This window comes from Anguilla anguilla, chromosome 8 (genome assembly GCF_013347855.1).
Source record: "Anguilla anguilla isolate fAngAng1 chromosome 8, fAngAng1.pri, whole genome shotgun sequence".
NCBI lineage: Eukaryota > Metazoa > Chordata > Actinopteri > Anguilliformes > Anguillidae > Anguilla > Anguilla anguilla.
Genome location: NC_049208.1, coordinates 53,744,795 through 53,766,840, shown reverse-complemented (window position 1 = coordinate 53,766,840; position 22,046 = coordinate 53,744,795). Strand labels below are relative to the sequence as shown.

Below are 22,046 nucleotides of genomic sequence, written 5' to 3'. Positions count from 1 at the left end.
GGGACAGGCAGGCACAGTACAGTTACATTGAATAGAAGCCAAAGATCTGCAGGGGCCATAACTCAAGCAGCCATTGTGACATCACGGAACTCGGAACCCTGCACAGAGTTCCGTTGATGACATCACAACGGGAGGCCAAGCCGATGACATCATTACCTCGGGTTTGCAGACCTGGTCCACAGCTCTCCTGTGCTCCAGGGCTGCCCTGCCTGATCGCCCACGGCAACAGCTGGCACCGCCGCCACTTGTGTGTCTTCCACCTACACACACACGCACGCACGCACACACACACACACACACACACACACACACAGACACACACATTCAGTTAATACTAAAACAGAAATCAGCCCAACCTGCAGCTGCTGTGTCCTAACAGGTGATGGGCACGCTATCGATCGATGGAGCGATAGGCAGGCGAACACAGTTACACACACAGGTGTGGCTGCAGGTGTCTCAGGTACTCACCTGTACCCCTGGCACACAGACAGAGCCTCGCACTCCCTCTCCTGGGACAGAACCTCGGGGCAGTCCAGTCCCCCATTGGCCGGCAGCTGGATGATGATGCGTTTCCTGCTTTGCTTCTTCTTCGTGCTGCTACCTGGGTGCATAGACATCACAAACACACAGGTCACTATTTATCCAAGTTTGGGATGCCTTGTGTGTGTGCATGTGTGTGTGTGTTTGTGTGTGTGCAAATTACATTTTGCCAGATTTTTTGCCAGACATCCATAACCTAATTAAGCATATTAGATTTCAGTGAAATGTAGTAACCCTTCTGCAGATTCCTTGTGAAGTGTCAGTGAAAATTGTTCCTAACAAAAATAGTCTTTTGGTTCAATGTCACTGCAGGAGTGTCTAAAGCAGGGGTGCTCCAGTCCTGGAGGGCTGGTCTGCGTACTGGTATTCCAACCAGTTACCAATTAGCTTTAGTTTTTCGGACAACTCTATAATCTATACTGGTTCACTCCTCTATTTGATCACAGCAAAATCTTTAGAATACACTTGCAGTCTGTCGCTGAATCTGATAGTTACACAAATGTCAGGACAAGATATGTTTGAGCTAATTAAATAATTAAGAGCAGAAGTTGGCACAAAACCCTGAAACGGATCGACCGTTGGTGTGCACCCCTGGCATAAAGGGCTTAAGCATGTCAAATAATAACCAGACCCAGGTCTGTTCAGTCTCTTTATTGGCTGAGAGGCAACAGGGATTGATAAGAAGCCATCTTCCAATCAGACAGAGACAGTGTAACGAAATAAAGTGCCCATATCGATCCAATCACCGCCCACTCCACCCTTTACAGGAAGTGTGCGGTTATATCACTCTCGACCAATCAGGGACTGGGAAGCCATGACACACAGAAACACACACACACACACACTCTTACATGATTCTGTTGATTGTAATATTTTTTGTTTCTTATTTCCTATTTTCACCATTTTATTTTTTTTTCAGTGGTGACGTGCCAATGACAAAAATGAACTTTAACTTCATTTTCTATTGGGAATCATGAAAACTTAGCCAACTTCATGTGTGAGTGTTTATTTCAAAACCACAGCATATCTAACACGTTCAGATGGAGCCGCTTATATTTTAGACATTTTTATTTTCGAGGGGCCACTGAAACTCAAACTCTCCCTGCTAAAGGACGATTCACGCAGAAACACTTTTGGCACAATTCACAGCAAAAGTAACTCCAAAGCAAAACAAAGGGGGTGAAAGCAGACAAAGCGGACCCAGAAATGGAAAATAATTGGCGGTATGATCCTTCAGTCTTGGACCACAGGGACTTTGAGCTACTGCTACCCACTGAAGCCACGTGGGACAGGCTCAAAGTCCGCGATCAAAACGATCAAACGCTCCGAGCTCACAGACAGTCGAGCTCGGCGCCAGAGCCAAACCGATTGGCCAGAGAACCGGTCTCCGATTGGCCAGAGAACCGGTCTCCGATTGGCCAGAGAACCGGTCTCCGGTTGGCCAGAGAACCGGTCTCCGATTGGCCAGAGAACCGGTCTCCGGTTGGCCAGAGAACCGGTCTCCGATTGGCCAGAGAACCGGTCTCCGGTTGGCCAGAGAACCGGTCTCCGGTTGGCCAGAGAACCGGTCTCCGATTGGCCAGAGAACCGGTCTCCGACTGGCCAGAGAACCGGTCTCCGGTTGGCCAGAGAACCGGTCTCCGGTTGGCCAGAGAACCGGTCTCTGATTGGCCAGAGAACCGGTCTCCGATTGGCCGCGTCAGATAACGGGTTCCGCTCCGTCGTGCGTAAACGTCGTTGCCCGAGCACCATCATTCCTTTCACCCCCGTTTTCACGGATGTACAGAATTTCGCTGGAGAGAGACATCAAGGCCGAACAGGCCTGAGGGATTTTATTTATGGTGAAAACGCTGACGGAGAGAGAGGAGGAGGATCTGCAAACAGTCGCATGTTTTGATCTCATCGCGACCGAAATAACTGCAGACAACCCCTAGTCATCCTAAAAATATATATATATATATAATGGCTGCTCGAACAGGAGAAAGATCGCACACCGAATGAAGTACGGCTTTGATACAATCTTGTGATTTTAACAGGAACATTTTACGGCAGGGGATTAGACGGAATCACACAAACATGAAGCAGGTTTGTTCCCGCTTTTAAAAAGCTGAAAGCTGTTCGGTCTTCAGCCAGAATTACCTCAGATGTGTCTGAGGTAATTGGGGGGGGGGGGGGGGGGCTTTGCCTCCACCCTGCAGATGGGGGTAAGTGCTGCTATCATTCCTCTGTGTGTGTTCACTGTGTACCGCGTAGAGGTCCGCAACCCCAGCCTGAGGCTTCCAGCTGGTTTGGGTCGCTGTCTTCCCAAATACAACTTGGGTTGGGTTTCGGGTTTGTTTTCTTGCAAGTGAAAATTCATTACTTTGTGTTTTAAATGTGTTTTCATTTGGAGAAATGAACTTTCATTTTGCTTAAATTCCGTGCCTGTGCAGACCTCTAGTACTGCTGCACATGCCTGTTTGGCAGGTGGAGGGGCAGGGGGTTTACCTGTTTGGCAGGTGGAGGGGCAGGGGGTTTACCTGTTTGGCAGGTGGAGGGGCGGGGGGTTTACCTGTTTGGCAGGTGGAGGGGCAGGGGGTTTACCTGTTTGGCAGGTGGAGGGGCAGGGGGTTTACCTGTTTGGCAGGTGGAGGGGCAGGGGGTTTACCTGTTTGGCAGGTGGAGGGGCAGGGGGTTTACCTGTTTGGCAGGGGGAGGGGCAGGGGGTTTACCTGTTTGGCAGGTGGAGGGGCAGGGGGTTTACCTGTTTGGCAGGTGGAGGGGCAGGGGGTTTACCTGTTTGGCAGGTGGAGGGGCAGGGGGTTTACCTGTTTGGCAGGTGGAGGGGCAGGGGGTCCAGTCGCTGTAGGGCGTGGCCACGCAGTCCCGTTTGCACGGCAGGAGACACGGCCGCACTGTCTCCGGCCGCAGGCTCTCCGGACACCTGCAGACACACACCAGGTGTGCTCAGCTCCCCCCAAAAAACAGGCCCTTTCAGCGCTCCAGCTTCAAAACTGTGCATACAGAAGCGTAAAGAAGCGTTCCCATGGCAACATCCGCTGGGCCGCCCTTAGCCGACTCGCTCCCCCACCCCCCCCCCCGCCCCGCTCCGCCCCGCCACCCCTCTCCTTACTTTTTGGGGGGCACCTGTCCCACGCTGTCTCGCACGCAGATGACCTTGCGGGTGTGCATGCCGATGGAGCAGGCCACACCCCCGGCAGGCCTGTGGGCGGAGCCGGAGGAGGAGTTCACGGAGGAGAGGGAGGAGTCTTCGATGCACTGGCCCCAGGAGCTGGCCTGCCAGTGGTACACGGTGCAGGGGTGACTGTTACAGCTGCGAGACTCCTGCAGACTGCTGCTGTTAGGGCACTGAGCTCCTCCTACAGTACACACACACACACACACACACACACACACACACAGACCCCACACACACACACACACGCGCACACACAGACCCCACACACAGACCACAAACACACACACACTCACACAGACACACACACACACACATACACACACAGACCACACACACAAATGCACACACACACACAGAGGTCACACACAGAGACCCCACACACACAGACACACACACACACACACACGTGGACACAGACAAACGCACGCACGCACGCATGCACACACACACAGAATAAATACTGTCAGAACAGCCCCCTTTTTAAACAACCCCTCCCTCAGAAAACATTCCTACATTCATATGATGCTAATATAGGTCAGGCACAGACAGGTAGCCCTGGTTCAAATCTGCCGCTATCCCACAATCCTCTGCTGCAGTGGCCGTAAGACAGTTCCAGACCCGGACAGAAGAGCAGCTAAAGAACCCAAGCCTAGCTAACATTCAGACAGTACCTGGTCCAATCAGACCACTCAGTTCTGAAGCCCAATCAGGAAGTAAACCAATCAGACCGCTCAGTTCTGAAGCCCAATCAGGAAGTAAACCAATCAGACCGCTCAGTTCTGAAGCCCAATCAGGAAGTAAACCAATCAGACCGCACAGTTCTGAAGCCCAATCAGGTAGTAAACCCCACTGATTTCCCCAGTGTTTACAGCTGCATTAAAACATGCCAGTGACAGCCGTCTCCAGGGAAACGCTTCTCACGCTAAAGATGTTCATTAAAAGAGAGACAGGCTGCACGGCTGGGAACTGTCTAAGCGCTAAGAGGGAGCTACAGGAACTCTAACTGAGCCTGATGCCAATTACCAATCACAGCAGGGAAATATCTGCATCAACCAGCCAATCACAGGTGACTAGGATTACAGCCTATGTGAATGCAGGAAACAAGCGAAAAACAGCAAACACACTCATACACACACTCACTCACACTTAGCTCACACACACACCAGATATGGGTCAAATTATGTCACATACACTGACATCTATTTTCCCCAAAAAATATGCTTCCAAATGAGTGGGTTGGCGGTAAAAGAGTTTAGAATTGCATGGTGGAAAGTTTTAAGATACTTTAGAACTGTCCGATGTCAGATGCTTCATAACTGACTTTGTGACATTTAATGCCCTATACAGAAAAAGATATATAATTGTATTATTTATTTATTTTACATATATAAATAAATATTATTTCCCTGTGACATTATTTATGACAAAAACCATTTCAGAGAGGAGACTAACTTACTTTAGGGTATATGTAGACATGAGTCACCTGTACCTACTTTATCATCAATATTTCAAATATTTAAACTGTGAATGTGAGTGTGTACGTGTTTGTGTGTATGTGTGTGTGTGTATATATATATATATATATATACACACATATATATACACATTATATATGTATGTACAGTATATAGTACATTTATGTATATTCATATACCCCACAAACATACATAAATCATATACAGAGGGATGACACAGAATATTTTATTATACAAACATTCAATCAGTATCTGAGAGCTTGTTCATTAACAAGCTCATTAATATTTTTACGCTCATTAATATTCATGAGATTGTAGGCAGTGTAGAAATGACACATAAAATAATACCATTCGCATATATATATGTACATATATATATAGTTTTGAGTAGAGTGCTGATATTTCGGCTGTGAGAAAGGGTACAGGCGCGCACGTTTCTGAAGGTGTACGGGCGCGCACGTTTCAGAAGGTGTACGGGCGCGCACGTTTTCAGAGCCATGATAAATTCACCATGGGACGCCCAGAGCATTCAAATAACTCCCAGGTCCCTAAGCGCTAAGCAGTAGCATCTCCCAGTTCCCAAACCAACACAGTATGACACACTACTGCCAAACCAGCCTCCAGCCTGTTTCCTCTGTAGGAGCAACGGCGTCTGCACCAAAGAGAAAATCACTCAGCAGCACGCTACGGAGACCTCTGAGAGGAGACAAGGACAGCGGAGTTTCTCTAACGACTCCATGGAGATCTCCACACCACTTCCTCACGCATACTATCATCAGCTCCCACTCTTCAGCAGAAGGATGCAAGATCCTGCATATCCCTGCACGGAGAGATTTATTCAAACCAGGCATCCAACCACTGCACTTCCACTGTGACATCCTACAATTATGACATCATAATTACCGAGCATTCTTTTAACCCTTTGAAGAGTTGGTTTTTTGGAATGCTTTTTCTTTTTCTTCTTCTTCTTCAAAATTCTAAGTCAGTGTTCTGGAACTCCATTGCATTTCAGTTACCAGCAGCGAATGTGACATCAGCACTGTTCATGTTCGGTCAAGAACATTCCGATCGCATGTTTGCGATCTTCACCCCTCGAAGGGTTAAAGTAACCCTGTTGCACATTCCGATGGAAGAGGGTGCCATGACGATAACCACGGGGACCTCATTAACACTGCTAACACATCTCACCACACAGGACCCCCCGTCGGCATGACTACCGCAGGGAATAACACAGCCGATACAGTCACAGCGGGCGGCAGTGTCACCCACAGGTTACCGCTAACGCTAGCTGCAACCCCATTGGTTGCGCCGCGCCACGCCCCCCCAAACCCCACGTCACCATCACCCAGGCAACAGTCTGCCCTGTTGCTATGAGACTACAGGGACAGAACTGTAAAAATTTACTACACACATTTCGTGAGCATTCTCGTGCTTCATCAGGAACCCCTTTTTGGCCAGGCCGTCATTGAAAAGTGAGAATTAGCTCTGAGTCAGAATGACCTGTTAAGTAAAGTTAATGGATGATAAACTAAAGAGGGCTGAAGTCATTACATTACAGAGTACTCCAAAATGGGGCATGGGGGGGGGAGCTGTACATTACATTACAGGCTTTTAGCAGGCGCTCTTATCCAGAGCAACTTACACTGCAGCCATTTACACAGCTGGGTATATAACTGAAGCAATGCAGGTTAAGTACCTTGCTCAAGGGCACAACGACAGTGTCCTACCCGGGGAATCGAACCTGCGACCTTCTGGTTCCTAGCCCAGCTCCTTACCCGTTACCCTACCCTGGTGCCCGTGCGCGTGCGCGTTGGCGGTAATCCCCGGCGGGTGGGGGCGCTCACCGTCGCCGGCTCCGTAGGCCAGCACGGCGCGGGCTCTGGCCTGGCGCCCCTCGGTGGTCTTGCCGGAGCAGGTGTGGGAGCACGGGGACCAGGAGCTCCAGGGGCTGAGGGCGCAGTCTCTGGGGCAGGGCACCTCGCACGCCACCGGGATGGGCAGGATCGCGTCCCGGCACAGCTGCGTCTCCGCCGGAGCGCCTGCAACAGCCAATCAGAGCTCTCCATGCTGTGTGTACAACCAATCAGATCTCACAATGCTGTGTGTGCAACCAATCAGAGCTCACCATGCTGTGTGTATAACCCATCAGAGCTCACCATATTGTGTGTACAACCAATCAGAGCTCACCCTGCTGTGTGTACAACCAATCAGATATCACAATGCTGTGTGACAAACAATCAGATCTCACCCTACTAAGATGAGGCAAAAAATACATGAATCTGTCTCCAGCACAAGCGCTTAAATCAGTGGGCCACACGCGCTGTCGCCAATTACCCCCCCGGGGCGATGACATCACAGGGGACTCCGCGCTCTCCCTCCCCGAGGTGCACGCTCATCATTAACCCCGCAGACCGAGCAGAATCTCACTCGCGCGCTCGCTTTCAGACCGAGTGCATACTTTTGAGTATGCTCAGACACGCGCGATCAAAGAAAGCTAATATCACGATGCTAAGCCCGATTCTATTCAGCTGAGATTCTAAAATTCAGTTTCTTTTCCCCCAGTGTAAAAAGTTCTCAAACTGCACAACTCTGAATGCAGAGTTCGTTTGGTTCTGGTGAAGATTTTAACCCTGAAACCCAGCTGTGTCAACTACAGTGGGATAGTACCCTGGAGGAACACACACACACACACACACACATACACACACACACACACACACACACACACACACACACACACAGAACACAGTGTGTGAGTGAAAACTCCAGCCGACAGCACTAACAGCCTTTTCCATCAGGCCTGTCAGGTTCGGGAGCGGGGGGGCCGGGGGGGGAGTGGGTGGGGGGTGGGGGGTGGGGGCCGAGGGGGGGGGTTCTCCCCAGTGACAGGCTGCAGTAAAGAGACATTAAATTTGCACCCGCGTTCAGTGGCAGGGGAGCTGATTTAGAGTAATTGGCTACTTAACACCAGGCCTGCACTGAACACCTCTGCAGCTTACTGATGGGGGTCTGCGGTCACCTTCAACAACCCCCCCCCCCACACACACACACACACACCCACAACCACCCCACACACACACACATTCACACAACCACACACACACCCACAACCACCCCACACACACACACATTCACACAACCACACACACACACACACGCATTCACACAACCACACACACACGCATTCATACAACCACACACACGCATTCACACAACCACACACCCACACACACACACACACACACGCACACACGCACACACACACACACACAGACTCACACACACACGCACACAGACTCACACACACATACACTCACACAGACTCACACACACACGCACACAGACTCACACACACACTCACACGCACACACACACTCACACACACACCCATTCACACAACCACACACACACGCATTCACACAACCATTCACACAACCACACACCCACACAACCACACACACGCAATCACACAACCACACACGAAGGCATTCACACACCCACACACACACGCAATCACACACAGACTCACACACACACGCACACAGACTCACACACACACTCACACGCACACACACACTCACACACACACCCATTCACACAACCACACACACACGCATTCACACAACCATTCACACAACCACACACCCACACAACCACACACACACACACACACACACAGACTCACACGCATTCACACAACCACACACACACGCATTCACACAACCACACACACAGGCAATCACACAACCACACACACACGCATTCACACAACCACACACACACGCATTCACACAACCACACACACAGGCATTCACACACCCACACACACACACACAGACTCACACACACTCGCACACAGACTCACACACACACTCACACGCACACACACACTCACACGCACACGCATTCACACAACCACACACACACGCATTCACACAACCACTCACACGCACACACACACTCACACACACACCCATTCACACAACCACACACACGCACACACACACTCACACACACACCCATTCACACAACCACACACACACGCATTCACACACAACCACACACACACGCATTCACACAACCACACACACTCACACGTGCACACACACACCAACACACACAGACTCACACACCCACACACACACACACACACGCATTCACACAACAACACACACAGACTCACACACTCACACACACTCTCACACACTCACACACACACACACACTCACACACAGAGACTCACACAGACTCAGACTCACACGCGCACACACACACACACAGACTCGCACGCACACGCGCACGCACACGCGCACGCACACGCGCACGCACACGCGCACGCACACACACACGCTTCCCCCGGGTGCAAACAGGGCAGTAATATCATGCTATAAAAGCCACTTGGAGAGCGATCTGAACAATATCTACATCATCGCAGGTCCAGCTCTTACAGTGGTCATTAATTCCACGGCGATCATTACGGACATTGTCTCTGGCGGAAAAGGCCTTTGAGTGTGGGAATGTGCGGCGATCACCACGGCAACATCAGAAACGCCAGATGCGCCGCAGAACTGAAAAGGGCCTGATTACCCCCATTCCGATTGGCCGACGCCCAGTCCGCATTCTGATTGGCCGATTTAATGCAGCTAAAATGAAAACCCCCCTTCTCTCCGTAGCATCACTGATAACTTTCAGCTCTTTTTGCAAAACAGTGCACAGATACAAGAGTGGGGGGGGGGGGGGGGGTCGCAGTGTGTGGGGAATAAAATCTACACAGAATGAAACTATGATCTTGAAAAAGGGGAATTATAATAAAACCCATTAAACACAAAACACTGAGCGACTAATATTATGGTACTGGTGCATGCTGGGTGAAGGACAGCGTACGACGCGTTTTCTTACTCTCCCTTGGTTACAAGACCATTCCCTTCCCCATTATATTACACTGCCACCCTACATGCACCATGCATCCTGCCACTGTACCGGTGCATGCTGGGTAAACGGCGGCGCGCGGCCCTCACCGTCGCTGTCGACGCACTGCGCCCGCGGCACCTGCGTCCCCGGCCCGCACGGCCTGCCGTTGTCGGGGATACAGGCCTCCAGCGCCGCCACCAGCCAGGCGTAGCAGCTGGGCTCGTCACAGGGCACGGCCTCCACCAGGTGAGGGCAGCTGCCGGCTCCGCCCGTCGGCTCGTTCACGATGGCGCGCTTCCGCAGCTTGAAGCCTGTTAAAGAAAAGTGCGGTAATTAACCTTCGCAGATTTCCCACAATTCCTTCTCTTTCTCACTCTCTCCTCGTCCTCCTCTCCCCTTTCTCTCTCTCGCACTCTCCTCCTCCTCTCCCCCTTGTCTCTTTCTCCCCCTTCTCTCTTGCTCTCTCCTTCTCTCTCTCCCTTCCTCATCCCCCCCTTCTCTCTCTCTCTCTCTCTCTCTCTCTCTATTTGTCACTGGGGAAAAGAAAGTAAAACTAAAACATTCGGTAATTAATATTCACACACACGCCAGAACTCCTTCTCCTTCAACATCCCCCCTCCCTCCCACCGTTTCCCCTTCTTCCACTCCCTCTCTGACTCGTTCACTCTTTCATCTTTCACACTCTCTCTCTCCTTCTCTTTTTCCGTCCTTCTCTGTGTTCTTTTTTTTAATCGAGTTTGACCTGTTTTTGCATCACCAAAGTGTGAGCCTGTGATATATATTAAGTTCACCTTACAGTCAGTGTGGTGTCATTACTGCTAACCGTTAATAGCACATGTAACACGACAGCGCATTAAACTCAGAAGATGAAGGACCTTATTGGAATAGCTTTGCATAATAAACAGAATTACTCTTTCTTTGTTGTGCCCGTTTTTACGCAAAGTGACAGACGCATCCATCCGACCGTTAACACGGGGAATTCTCCCGCCTTCAAGGATTCCCGCTCAAGGGCACAGCTGCTGTGCCTCGGCAGGGATTGGAACCGGCAACCACTCCACCTCAGAGTTCTCCCCCACACAGCTGTGCAGGCACGATAAGGGTGCAGGGAGTGTTCGGGGTTCGAGGTTCAGCATTCAGGTGCTGAAGCCAATCCTTGTTTGTTCCAGCTCTGATCTTTATTTCCTTGCAGAAAGTCAGAATAAGGAGGTTTCTCCATTTTGGGGTGAATTCCCATGGCAACCTCAGTCAATGACCTCAGGACAGCCGGGGTGCCGCTGATTTAACCAATCACAGCTCTTTTTCAAGCTCTAAGGAGATGAGGTCATCACCCGTGACAAACTGCCCCTTGCTTGTGTCCCCGGGGGGCGGCAGCAGTGTTGGGTTTTTATTGCTGATCATTTGTCCTGTTATCAGTTTACAAAGAGAACAAGCTCTGTGTGTGTGTGTGTGTGTGTGTGTGAGAGAGAGAGAAAGTGTGTGTGTGTCCTTGTGTGTCTGTGTGTATCCGTGAGTGTGTGTGTATGTATGAGTGTGCTTATTATAAACCTAAGTCTCTCTGCCTCTGGCAAAGACATTTCGAGTCTGAAAAATCAGTTTCCTGATTAATAAGGAGAAATCAGGAGCAATCAGGAGCAATCAGGAGAAATCAGGAGAAATCAGGAGCAATCGCATTCCTGATGGAAGCAGTGTTAGCAGCTAGAAGGGTAGCTGACCGACAACCGCAATGGATTTTAAGATTACGTTACAATCCAGTTATTCCTCATTATTCCAAGCATCCGGAATTCTTCCCGGAATGTTCCGGCCTAATACGAATTCCATCCATCATGATTTATGCTCACATACAGTAAACCCCCAAAGGATTATGGCAATGTTTTTTAAATTTTCTTATTGCTCAGTTTGGAAATGGAAACCCAGGTTGCGGGTGCATTAGCAGGGTGTGTTCTGAGGTCAAAAATTGATTAGGTTTCTGACTGAGGAAGAGGGAGGGGGAAGGTGGTGGAAAGAAGCAGAAGAAGAAGGAGAAGAAGGGAGGGAGAGAGAGGGTGAGGAAGAGAAAGAGAGGGAGAGAGAGATGATGGGGAGGGAGAGGGAGGGGGGGAGAGAGAGGGAGGAGAAAGAAAGAAAGAGAGGAGGAAACAAGTGTTCTCTGTATGTACATGTCTCTGCGCCAATGACTGCTGCTGGGTATGAGCAGGGGGAGACAGATGAGACAGAGGAACACAGCAGGGAGAAGAATCTGCTATTAAGATGCATCACAGAGTGTTTTTCCTCCGCTCTCTCCTACTCCTCTCCCCCTTCACTCTCTCACACTCTCCTCCTCCTCTTCCCCTTCTCTCTCGTTCTCTCTCTCCCTCTTCTCTCTTTCTATCTCCTTCGGTCTCCCTCTCTTTCTCTCCCTCTCCCTCTCTCTCCTTCTGTCTCCCACCCTTTCTCTCTCTCTCTCGCTCTCGTAAAGGCAGAATGAATGTGCTTCTCCCTCGTGTAATGTAGCCAGTGTGTGTGTAATGTAATCTGTGTTTTAAAGGGATCTGTGTGTGTGTGTGTAATGTGTGTGGGTGTGTGTAGTGTGTGTGCGTAGTGTGTATAGTGTGTGTGTATGTGTGTACAGTGAGTGTGTGTGTGTGTGTGTGTGTGTGTGTAGCGTGTACCTGTGTGCGTGTGTATAGTGTGTGTGTGTATAATGCGTGTGGGTGTGTGTAGTGTGTACCTGTGTGTGTGTGCATGCTTGTGTGTGTGTGTGTATAATGCGTGTGGGTGTGTATATAGTGTGTGTGTGTGTATGTGTGTGTGTGTACAGTGAGTGTGTGTAGCGTGTACCTGTGTGCGTGTGTATAGTGTGTGTGTGTGTATAGTGTGTGTATATAGTGTGTATAGTATGTGGGTGTATAGTGTGCATGGTGTGGGTGTATAGTGTGGGTGTATATAGTATGTCTCTTTGCACAGGGGAGCGGTGCGTACCCTTCTTCCCTGCGGCAGGCTCCTGGCAGTTCTCCAGGGTGCAGGGCCCCCAGGCGTTCCAGGCGGACAGGGCACACTGCACCGGGCACTCCATGTGGCACAGCTGGGTGGCGTTGGGCACCGGCCCCAGGCACAGGCGGCTGTCCACGGGGCGCCAGGCTACGGGGGTACAGAGAGAGAGACGGCAACCGTCACCACGGATACGCAGGAACAAGACGCGAACATTCCAAACTCAGGTTCTAATTCCGGTTCCGCTTTCGTGATGTCACACTGGGGGGGTTAAATTCACGATTCGCGCCCTTACCAACTTCCTCAGATGTTGGTAACTGTTTAGAAGCGCTTCTGCTGATCCCAGAGAATTTTCAAGCGTGTTATCAGCCAGAACACACAAAAAAGTCATTACGGAAGCATACTTTACTTCAGGCGATTGGGGGAGTGAAAAAAAGGAAATTTCATTAAAACAGTTTTGTTAATCTTTTCAATTTTACCGGTGTCTAAACGGCTAAAGTGCCCGACCCAGATCTTAAGTAAATCCAGAACTCCTGGCTTTTGTGAACGATATCATAAAATATCTCACTATCTCATAAAAAACACGCTGCATGGATAAGTTCCCGGCTTTTGTTCTTTGTAAAGATTGTTTTTGATCCGCCATGTTTGACGTGGCCGAGCGTTCTCGGCGCGAGCGCCAGATGGGTAACATCTCAGAGACGAGGGCAGTCGATCGCGCCTGAGGAAATAAAAGCTATTCCCGCCTCGCTCTGTCGCAGCGCAGACGCGCAAACGCTGTCCCGGCTGGGGGGGGAGGGGGGGGGGGGGGGGTCGTAAACTTTTTGTGATTTAGATACGAGAGCTCCCGGCGCGTCCTTGTCCCCGCTCGCCGTCTCGAAGCTCCGCCCCCTTCCGCTCGCGACGGCCAATGAAAACGCGCTCAACTCAGGGAGGTCACCACCGCTCCCATAAATCTCCCGGAGATCGTCCTCCGCGGCCAATTTATTTATTTATGCGAATAAATGTTTACCAGAGGCTTGCTCTTTGACAAACAAAATTCATGCACTCGCAGTCACACTCTCACACACATTCTCTCACACACACACACACACACACTCTCTCTCTCTCACACACACTCACACAACCATACGCATGCACACAGGTGCGCGCACACACACACACACACACACACTGCGCACCCCTACATTCCCAAGTACCACATGATTACCCAAAATCTACCTCTAGCACACTTGCATTCAGCCAATCAGCAGACGCTCTTACTCTAAATCAGCCAAATCTAATAGTGAACCCAATAAGACCAGAAGCGCTAGACCCAGAAAACCCATTCCTCCCACAGGGGGCTGGACAGATGACATCATCACTGGGTAGGGCCAAACATATTACATCATCACTGGGCAGGGCCAAACATATTACATCATCACTGGGCAGGGCCAAACATATTACATCATCACTGGGCAGGGCTAAACACATGGGGGGGGACTGAGACAATGAGACTGAGACTGAGACTCAGGTGCAGGTACCTTCCTTGTCCCGGGCCGTGTTCAGGTAGGAGGCGGGGTCACTGTTGCCCTGGGCACAGTAGACCTCCCGGCTCTGGACCCCGCCCCCGCACAGGCTGGTCTGGTTGCCACGGCGTCGGTCCTGTTGGCTTAGCAACAAGTCCACCCGGCACTCAGTCCACTCTGAAGTCTTCCAGGTGTACCTGTGACAGGTCAGAGAGAGAGAGAGAGAGATGTCATAATTAGCATTTCTTTGTGATGTCACAATTCCCAATTCTACCTGATTCCATAGATGTAACCAAGTGAGGAGTGGCAAGTCTCAGGCAAGTCAGATGAAATCAAGACCGAGAGGCAAAAAAAAAAGAAAGATTCAATCAGGGAATTCTCAGCAGGGCTGGAGCAGTGGGTTGCCAGTTTGTCACGCTGGGGTATTTTAACGGGAAGTGATTGGAGCACGCAGGCGATTATGTGGAACATGCTCAGCCCGGGGGGGGGGGAGATGAACGATGACAGGGAGAGAAGGCCATCTGTGGGTGATCAGATTAGAGAAAGCTCCCAGTTTCTCCCCCTCTCGTCACACACACCATCACACACCCCCCCCCCCCGCCCCCACCTCCAAAATCTTGGCAACCGCCCAAACCAGAAACCCCATGTGACACCGAGAGCCTCCCTCCATATGTTCCCTGAACACTCACTTATTCCCCTTTTACCTCATCACTCGCTCCTGTCAACAGCACAAGGACACAGACGGTGTCCTCATCATTACATCACTTCCTGTCACTTCCTCTTTCCACGTACTAAAAACATCAGAGGCTTCCTCAGGTCTAACAGCATAGCTCAACTGAATTTCAAATTCACCTGCTTCAAATTAAGGTTTTTCACCTTTGCAGGTTTGTTTTGGGGTGGGGCTGGGGCAGAGCCCCAATGTACCAATGTTTCGAAGGGGTCCGCAAATTATTTTTTTTGCCTAGGGCCCCCACAATACTCTAGGGACTGCTCTGGGTAGGGGCGGGACACGATGGAAATTTTAGAGGTGACTCACACAGGGCAGGGCGGCACCCCCTCTCCCTGGGGGGTGCAGGGCTCCACCTCCTCCAAGGCGGGGCACTCGGCCCCCCCGCCCACCGGGAAGCGGAGGGCGCGGCGTGTGCGTGAGCGCTCCCCCTGGGGGCCGTTGGGGTCGTAGCAGGTCTTGGAGCAGGGGCTCCAGGCCCCCCACTCGCTGACCTCACAGTCCCGGGGGACCACACAGGACCGGAACACCTCCGGGAGGGGATCCTGGGAGCACAGGCTGCAGCGAGGAAGAGATACGGCAATCAATAATCAATATATCAATCAATATGTTAATCAATATGTTAATCAATAATCATTCAATATATCAACAAATAATCACTCAATATATGAATCAATAATCACTCAATATATCAATAAATAATCACTCAATACAGCAACCAATACTCACTCAATATATCAACCAATAATCACTCAATATATCAACCAATAATCACTCAATATATCAGTCAATACTCACTCAATATGTCACTCAATATGTTAATCAATAATCACTCAATATATCAGCCAATAATCACTCAATATGTCAATCAATAATAACTCAATATATCAACCAATAATCACTCAATATGTCAACCAATCAATGTATCACTCAATATACCTTAATCAATCAATATACCCATCATAAACATGTTTGTTAATCACTCTGTGTATCAATAAATATATGTATTGGATAAAACACTGTATTCAATATCAAGAAACACACAATTAATAAAAACAAATCTGTTCGTTGTTCAATCAATCAAAAAATTGATCATGGAATCAGTCATCAAAACAATGAATTTATCTCTCCAATGTATCTATTTTAATACATTAAGTACCAGGTACATGTCACTGTGTAAGATTTGTTCCCAACACAAAGTTCAGAGAAATATATTAACATAATAACGCAATTAAAGAATTTGTAAAGCTGGGCTTCAGTTATTCTGCTCCTTACAGAATATTTGGAATAAATCTTCAAAAAAATTAATTAACTTCAATTGCTGATTTTATACATGTAATTCATGAATCTGTGACTGAAGTATGCTCCTGCTTTTGACCTTTGCTCTGCTTTTTAATTACAGTTACACTGCAGTCTCATTCCCTTTTGAGGTTGGCAACTTGATTTGTCTTTGTGTCTTTGCAACTGCGTTTTATGTCAGGTCAAGATCTCAATATCCCAGGATAAATAAAGGTCAGATAAAATAAATAATTGAATAAAAAGTGATTCATGTTAAAACCAAAGCAGGCCTTTGTGAGAGACAAGGACCTCCTGCATTCCCTGTTTTTGCAAGAGACAGCTCTGGAAAAAAAGCTATAAATCCCCCTTCACAAGCTCGAACAGGAAGTGGGGAGCCAATCGATCAGTCCTCAGATCCAGCTGTCAAAAGCACATTGATTCCCGGAAAACAGAGGCAGCAGTCAATAAAACTGCATCGATCCGAGAGGTTTTGCAAAGAAAGCAAAAACAATTTAAGAAAGCGCCACAGGGCCCTAAACAGAAGGGTCGTCCTATCAGAGGGATTGTAAGCACACACACACACACACACACACACACACACACACACACACACACGCACGCACGCACACACACAATTATCAAACCGACCATTAAATGTCCCTGCAGTGCCACAACAGCACAAGCAGCACAATCATTTCCTGTTCAGCTCTGTGGTGATTATGAATGTCTGTTCATTCAGCTCTGTGGTGATTATGAATGTCTGTTCATGCAGCTCTGTGGTGATTATGAATGTCTGTTCATTCAGCTCTGTGGTGATTATGAATGTCTGTTCATGCAGCTCTGTGGTGATTATGAATGTCTGTTAATTCAGCTCTGTGGTGATTATGAATGTCTGTTAATTCAGCTCTGTGGTGATTATGAATGTCTGTTAATTCAGCTCTGTGGTGATTATGAATGTCTGTTAATTTAAGACTCAAGCTTAAGACTATCATACGCACACACACACACGCACACAGAGCACTCCTGTAACTGACTGAATGGGGCCATGCATATTTCCCTCATTCTCACACACGCGTGACGCAGTGCACATGTATGAGCGGGGGGGGGGGGGGGGGGGGGGGGCTCCCTATAGAACATGAAACACGACTTAACCCCCTCCCTGCCTGAGAAACAGCTCTCCATCGCCCCTCCAAGAGACAGAAATGAGAAGGGAATTGAGTCACCAGTCTCCATTAACTCATGCATTGCCTCCTCCTCGTCCAAGCCTGGTGTTAAATGTTTGATGAGGACCAGGAGGGACCTCACAGTGTACTTAACGAGCGTCCCATACCAGGATCCTCATTTTTTACTGTTCTCATGCCCGTCTGCTTCAGAGGGGGTTCAAACAAAGATCAGCGAGGGAAGGGCCACAGGTGTCCAGGGGCCAAACAGGGTCTGCTGCAGAAACACTTTTTGGCCCCTTCATTGTTGGGAAGAAAAACAGTTTTTCAGATGTTGTGCCCAGGCCTGCACCAGCACAATATCGGAACGCATCCCACCGGGGTTCAGAAATACACTGAACACTCTATATTTCAGTACCTACTGCATCGACACACACACACACACACACACACACACACACACAGACACACACTCACATACATATACACACACACTCACTCACACACACACACACACTCACATACATATACACTCACTCACTCACACACACACACACACACACAGACACACACTCACATACATATACACACACACTCACTCACACACACACACACACACACTCACATACATATACACTCACTCACACACACACACACACACACTCACACACACCCGCCCTTCCTGCTTGGTGGGGTTAATGCACACGAGCACTTCGGTGATGTTAGCCATACACTCGCTGGTCTGGCACTGCCGTTAGCCTGCTGGTCGGGCCCTGTGGCTCATATCAATCAGAGGAATGCCCTTCTGTTTCTGCTGCACTGCGGGCCCCTCTGGATAAGAGCATCTGCTATATTAGAGTAAAACCGTGTTCGCTGTTATATGCACAGTATGGGCAGCATGTTTAGCCCATATGCACTCAAACAAATCTGGGCCCCTGCAATGGCTGAAGGGCCCTGTTCTACACCATCTGACTAAATCTGTCCCTCCCACTGCTCATAGCCAGCAGAACCCTGCCCATAGCCAGTAGAACCCTGCTCATAGCCAACGGAACCCTGCTCATAGTCTGTGGAACCCTGCTCATAGCCAGCAGAACCCTGCTCATAGCCAACGGAACCCTGCTCATAGCCAACGGAACCCTGCTCATAGCCAAGGGAATATTGCTCATAGCCAACGGAACCCTGCTCATAGCCAGCATAACCCTGCCCATAGCCAACGGAACCCTGCCCATAGCCAACGGAACCCTGCCCATAGCCAACGGAACCCTGCCCATAGCCAACGGAACCCTGCTCATAGCCAGTAGAACCCTGCCCATAGCCAACGGAACCCTGCTCATAGTCTGTGGAACCCTGCTTCTAGCCAGCAGAACCCTGCTCATAGCCAACGGAACCCTGCTCATAGTCTGTGGAACCCTGCTCGTGGCCAGCAGACACATTTTGAAAGTCTGTGTTTTCTGAGTGTTTGTGAACACTGGTTTTATTAAGCGAAATGAAAGAAGTGTCATGGCCTCCCTGAGTTCCATGACGTACGTGCCAGATGCAAGATGGTAACAGAATCCATAGCAACCGAATAAAACTCACTGAACTCAGGGATCAAGAGGAAAAACACCGTTCTGCTCACTGCAGTTCTGGAGGTGGCAAAACAAGCATGAATTTTTAAAAAGCCAGGAATAACCAAGCAGTAAAAATTAATATTTATGCTCCCCAGGGTGGTTCAAGTGGTCTTCAAAATATTATGATCCTGTCATGGTTTAAAATTAAATTTAAAATCCACTCGGCTTCAAAATCAAATTGTGCATGTTCATCCTTATTTTTTAAATGAACTTTAAAGGGAAATTTGGGTCAAGCTTTGAAGACTTGACAAAATCTAAAAAAATAAATTACAAATTACTCTCCTAAGCATAAATGACATGTACTCTTGCAGAGTATAAATTACACACACACCACAGAGTATCTAACCTGAGCAAAACTCTAATGGAAAGAAAGCAGTGATGGAAACGTGAGCCAGGGGAGGGACTGTACACTGTATGGGCAGGTATGAAGTCAGAGGCTGTGCTAACTCTGAGGTCCTGGGTTCGACTTCATTAACTTTGAAAAGGGGGCTTTTTAAGGACAGAGAAACAGGAGCGCGCCGCGCCTTGCCCCGCCGGCGGGCGGCCCAGGACAGGATCAGCAGGGTCGTAAACGAGAACGTAAATTAGCCGGTCCCACCAGTCCCGCCCGCTAGCAGATCACTGCAGAGCCAAGATGCGATACTCTGGAGATCTGCCTGGAAGCTGAGCCACGGGGTCTTAACTATAAGCTTTACAGCTCTCCAGCTTCGGAGTGAGCTTAATCACCTGAACAGACAGGAAGAGGAATCCCTTAAGTGAGCTTCTTAGCGTCTCGCCAACACCCGGTCCTTTCAGTATGACTCAGCCGGAGTCATGGTGTCCTTAAACTACAGCCTGACAACCGCTGTAGTCACCAGAGCAGGGAAGCGCTGTGTGATGTTTTTAAACGGTGCTACACTAAATCGAGTCAGAATGACTGACAGAATGCTTGACTGGTTGATAGACTGATTGGTCAATTGATTGGTTGATTGATTGGTTGATTGATTGGCTGGTTGATTGATTAGTTGACTGGTTGAGTGATTGATTAGTCAATTGATTGGTTGACTGATCGATTATTTGACTGATTGATTGACTAACTGACGGACTGATGGGTTGATTGATTGACTGATTGATTGATTGGTTGGTTGACTGACTAGTTGACTCACTGATTTATTGATTGATTGACTGGTTGATTGGCTGGTTGATTGATTGGTTAATTGGTTGATTGGTTGACTGACTGGTTGACTGATTGATTAACTGATTGATTGACTGGTTAAATGATTGACTGATTGATTGGTTAATTTGTTTGATTGACTGACTGACTGACTGACTGGTTGATTGATTGACTGACAGACAGACTGACTGACTGGTTGAATGATTGATTGATTGGTTAATTGGTTGATTAACTGGCTGATTGATTAACTGATTGATTGACTGATTGATTGACCGGTGCCGGATGGCCGGAGCTCACCTGAGCTGGGCGGGCGTGGCGTTGCGGTGGGCGCAGGTGAGCTCGCGGGTCTGGTGGCCCAGCTGCAGGTCCCACAGCTTGGCGTCGGGCCGGTTCTGCCGGTTCCGGGTCCTCTTCTTCTTAATGAGCTGGCGGGTTTCGGGGTCCCTGTCGCCCCCCTTGTCCCGCTCGCGGCCCCGCTCCTTGTTCTTACGCCGGCGGCTTTGGCGGGCTTGGCGGGCTTGGCGGGCCGGGCGTGGGGCGGCGGCGGCGGCGGCGGGAGGGGGCTGGCACTCGCTCCAGGGCCCCACCCTCAGCCCGAACCCGCCCCCCTCCCCGTCCCCACACTCCCCCGGTGGCTCGCACGGCCGGAACTCCGCCAGGGCGGGGCAGGCGGCGCCGCCGAAGAGGGGCGGGGCCAGCACGGAGCGGGCGCGGCTCTGGAGCCCCGCCGCCCCGCCGCAGGGGGCGGGGCAGGGGGACCAGGGGGAGAAGGCGGACACCACGCAGCCGCGGGGGCAGGGCACGAGGCAGGCCTGCTCCAGCCGCGGTTTGGGCTCGAAGTACTCGCAGATGGCGTCCTCCTCCGCCGCCGTCCCGTCCGCGGTCCGCACGCACCCCACCTCCCGCGTCTGGATGCCCTCCGCGCCCCAGGCGCAGGCCCCGCCCCCCCCGGCCCCGGCCCCGCCCGCGCCGCCGCGCTGGGACACGGGCACGCAGCGCCCCCACTCGCCCAGGCGCCAGTCGTACAGGTCCCGGTGCTGGTCGCACACGTGGAAGCAGTCGCGCTGGTTGCCCGGGCGATCGGCTGCGGGGCAGTTGGTGTGGAGCGTGGGCCAGCCCTCCGCGTGCTTGCACCACACCGTCCGGCTCTGGCTGCCCCCCGGGCCACACTCCGTACCCATGCACCGGCCCCAGGGCTCTGCGGGGGGAAGGTCAAAGGTCATAGGTCAGAGCTCAGTGAGAGGCCACATTTACACTATGTACTATTCTGGAGAATAGCCTCTGTTAAATTAATAAACAAGGCATTTACATTGAGCAAAGCCAAGCGCAAACAACCAAGGGAAACTACAAGCCCCATTACCCCTTTCCCCTGCAGATACAGAGAGGGGTCAAAGGTCAGAGAGAGCTCACGCACTTGCACTGCATGAACCACTTTGACGCCTGAGGAACTGCAGCCCCGGAACATTCCGTTCTGTTCCGGAACCCTATGAACCGCAGAACTCCGCCGACACAGTGTCCCTGTGGGAGTCTCAGGCCCTTCTG

General features: G+C 50.2%; 1 protein-coding gene across 2 annotated transcripts in view; it reads right to left on the bottom strand.

The window, feature by feature from the left end:
- The window catches only part of LOC118232890 (thrombospondin type-1 domain-containing protein 7A-like), a 47,157-nt gene that overhangs the window by 21,237 nt on the left and 3,874 nt on the right, over positions 1–22,046 (bottom strand). For both annotated transcript variants that reach the window (XM_035428111.1, XM_035428112.1), the window contains exons 2-11: positions 20,802–21,702; positions 15,613–15,861; positions 14,592–14,773; positions 13,063–13,221; positions 10,212–10,415; positions 7,038–7,232; positions 3,653–3,899; positions 3,348–3,463; positions 469–601; positions 157–260 (exon numbers count right to left, since the gene is read on the bottom strand). In XM_035428111.1, the coding sequence (XP_035284002.1) occupies positions 157–260; positions 469–601; positions 3,348–3,463; positions 3,653–3,899; positions 7,038–7,232; positions 10,212–10,415; positions 13,063–13,221; positions 14,592–14,773; positions 15,613–15,861; positions 20,802–21,702 (2,490 nt within the window). The remainder of the gene's footprint in view (positions 1–156; positions 261–468; positions 602–3,347; positions 3,464–3,652; positions 3,900–7,037; positions 7,233–10,211; positions 10,416–13,062; positions 13,222–14,591; positions 14,774–15,612; positions 15,862–20,801; positions 21,703–22,046) is intronic.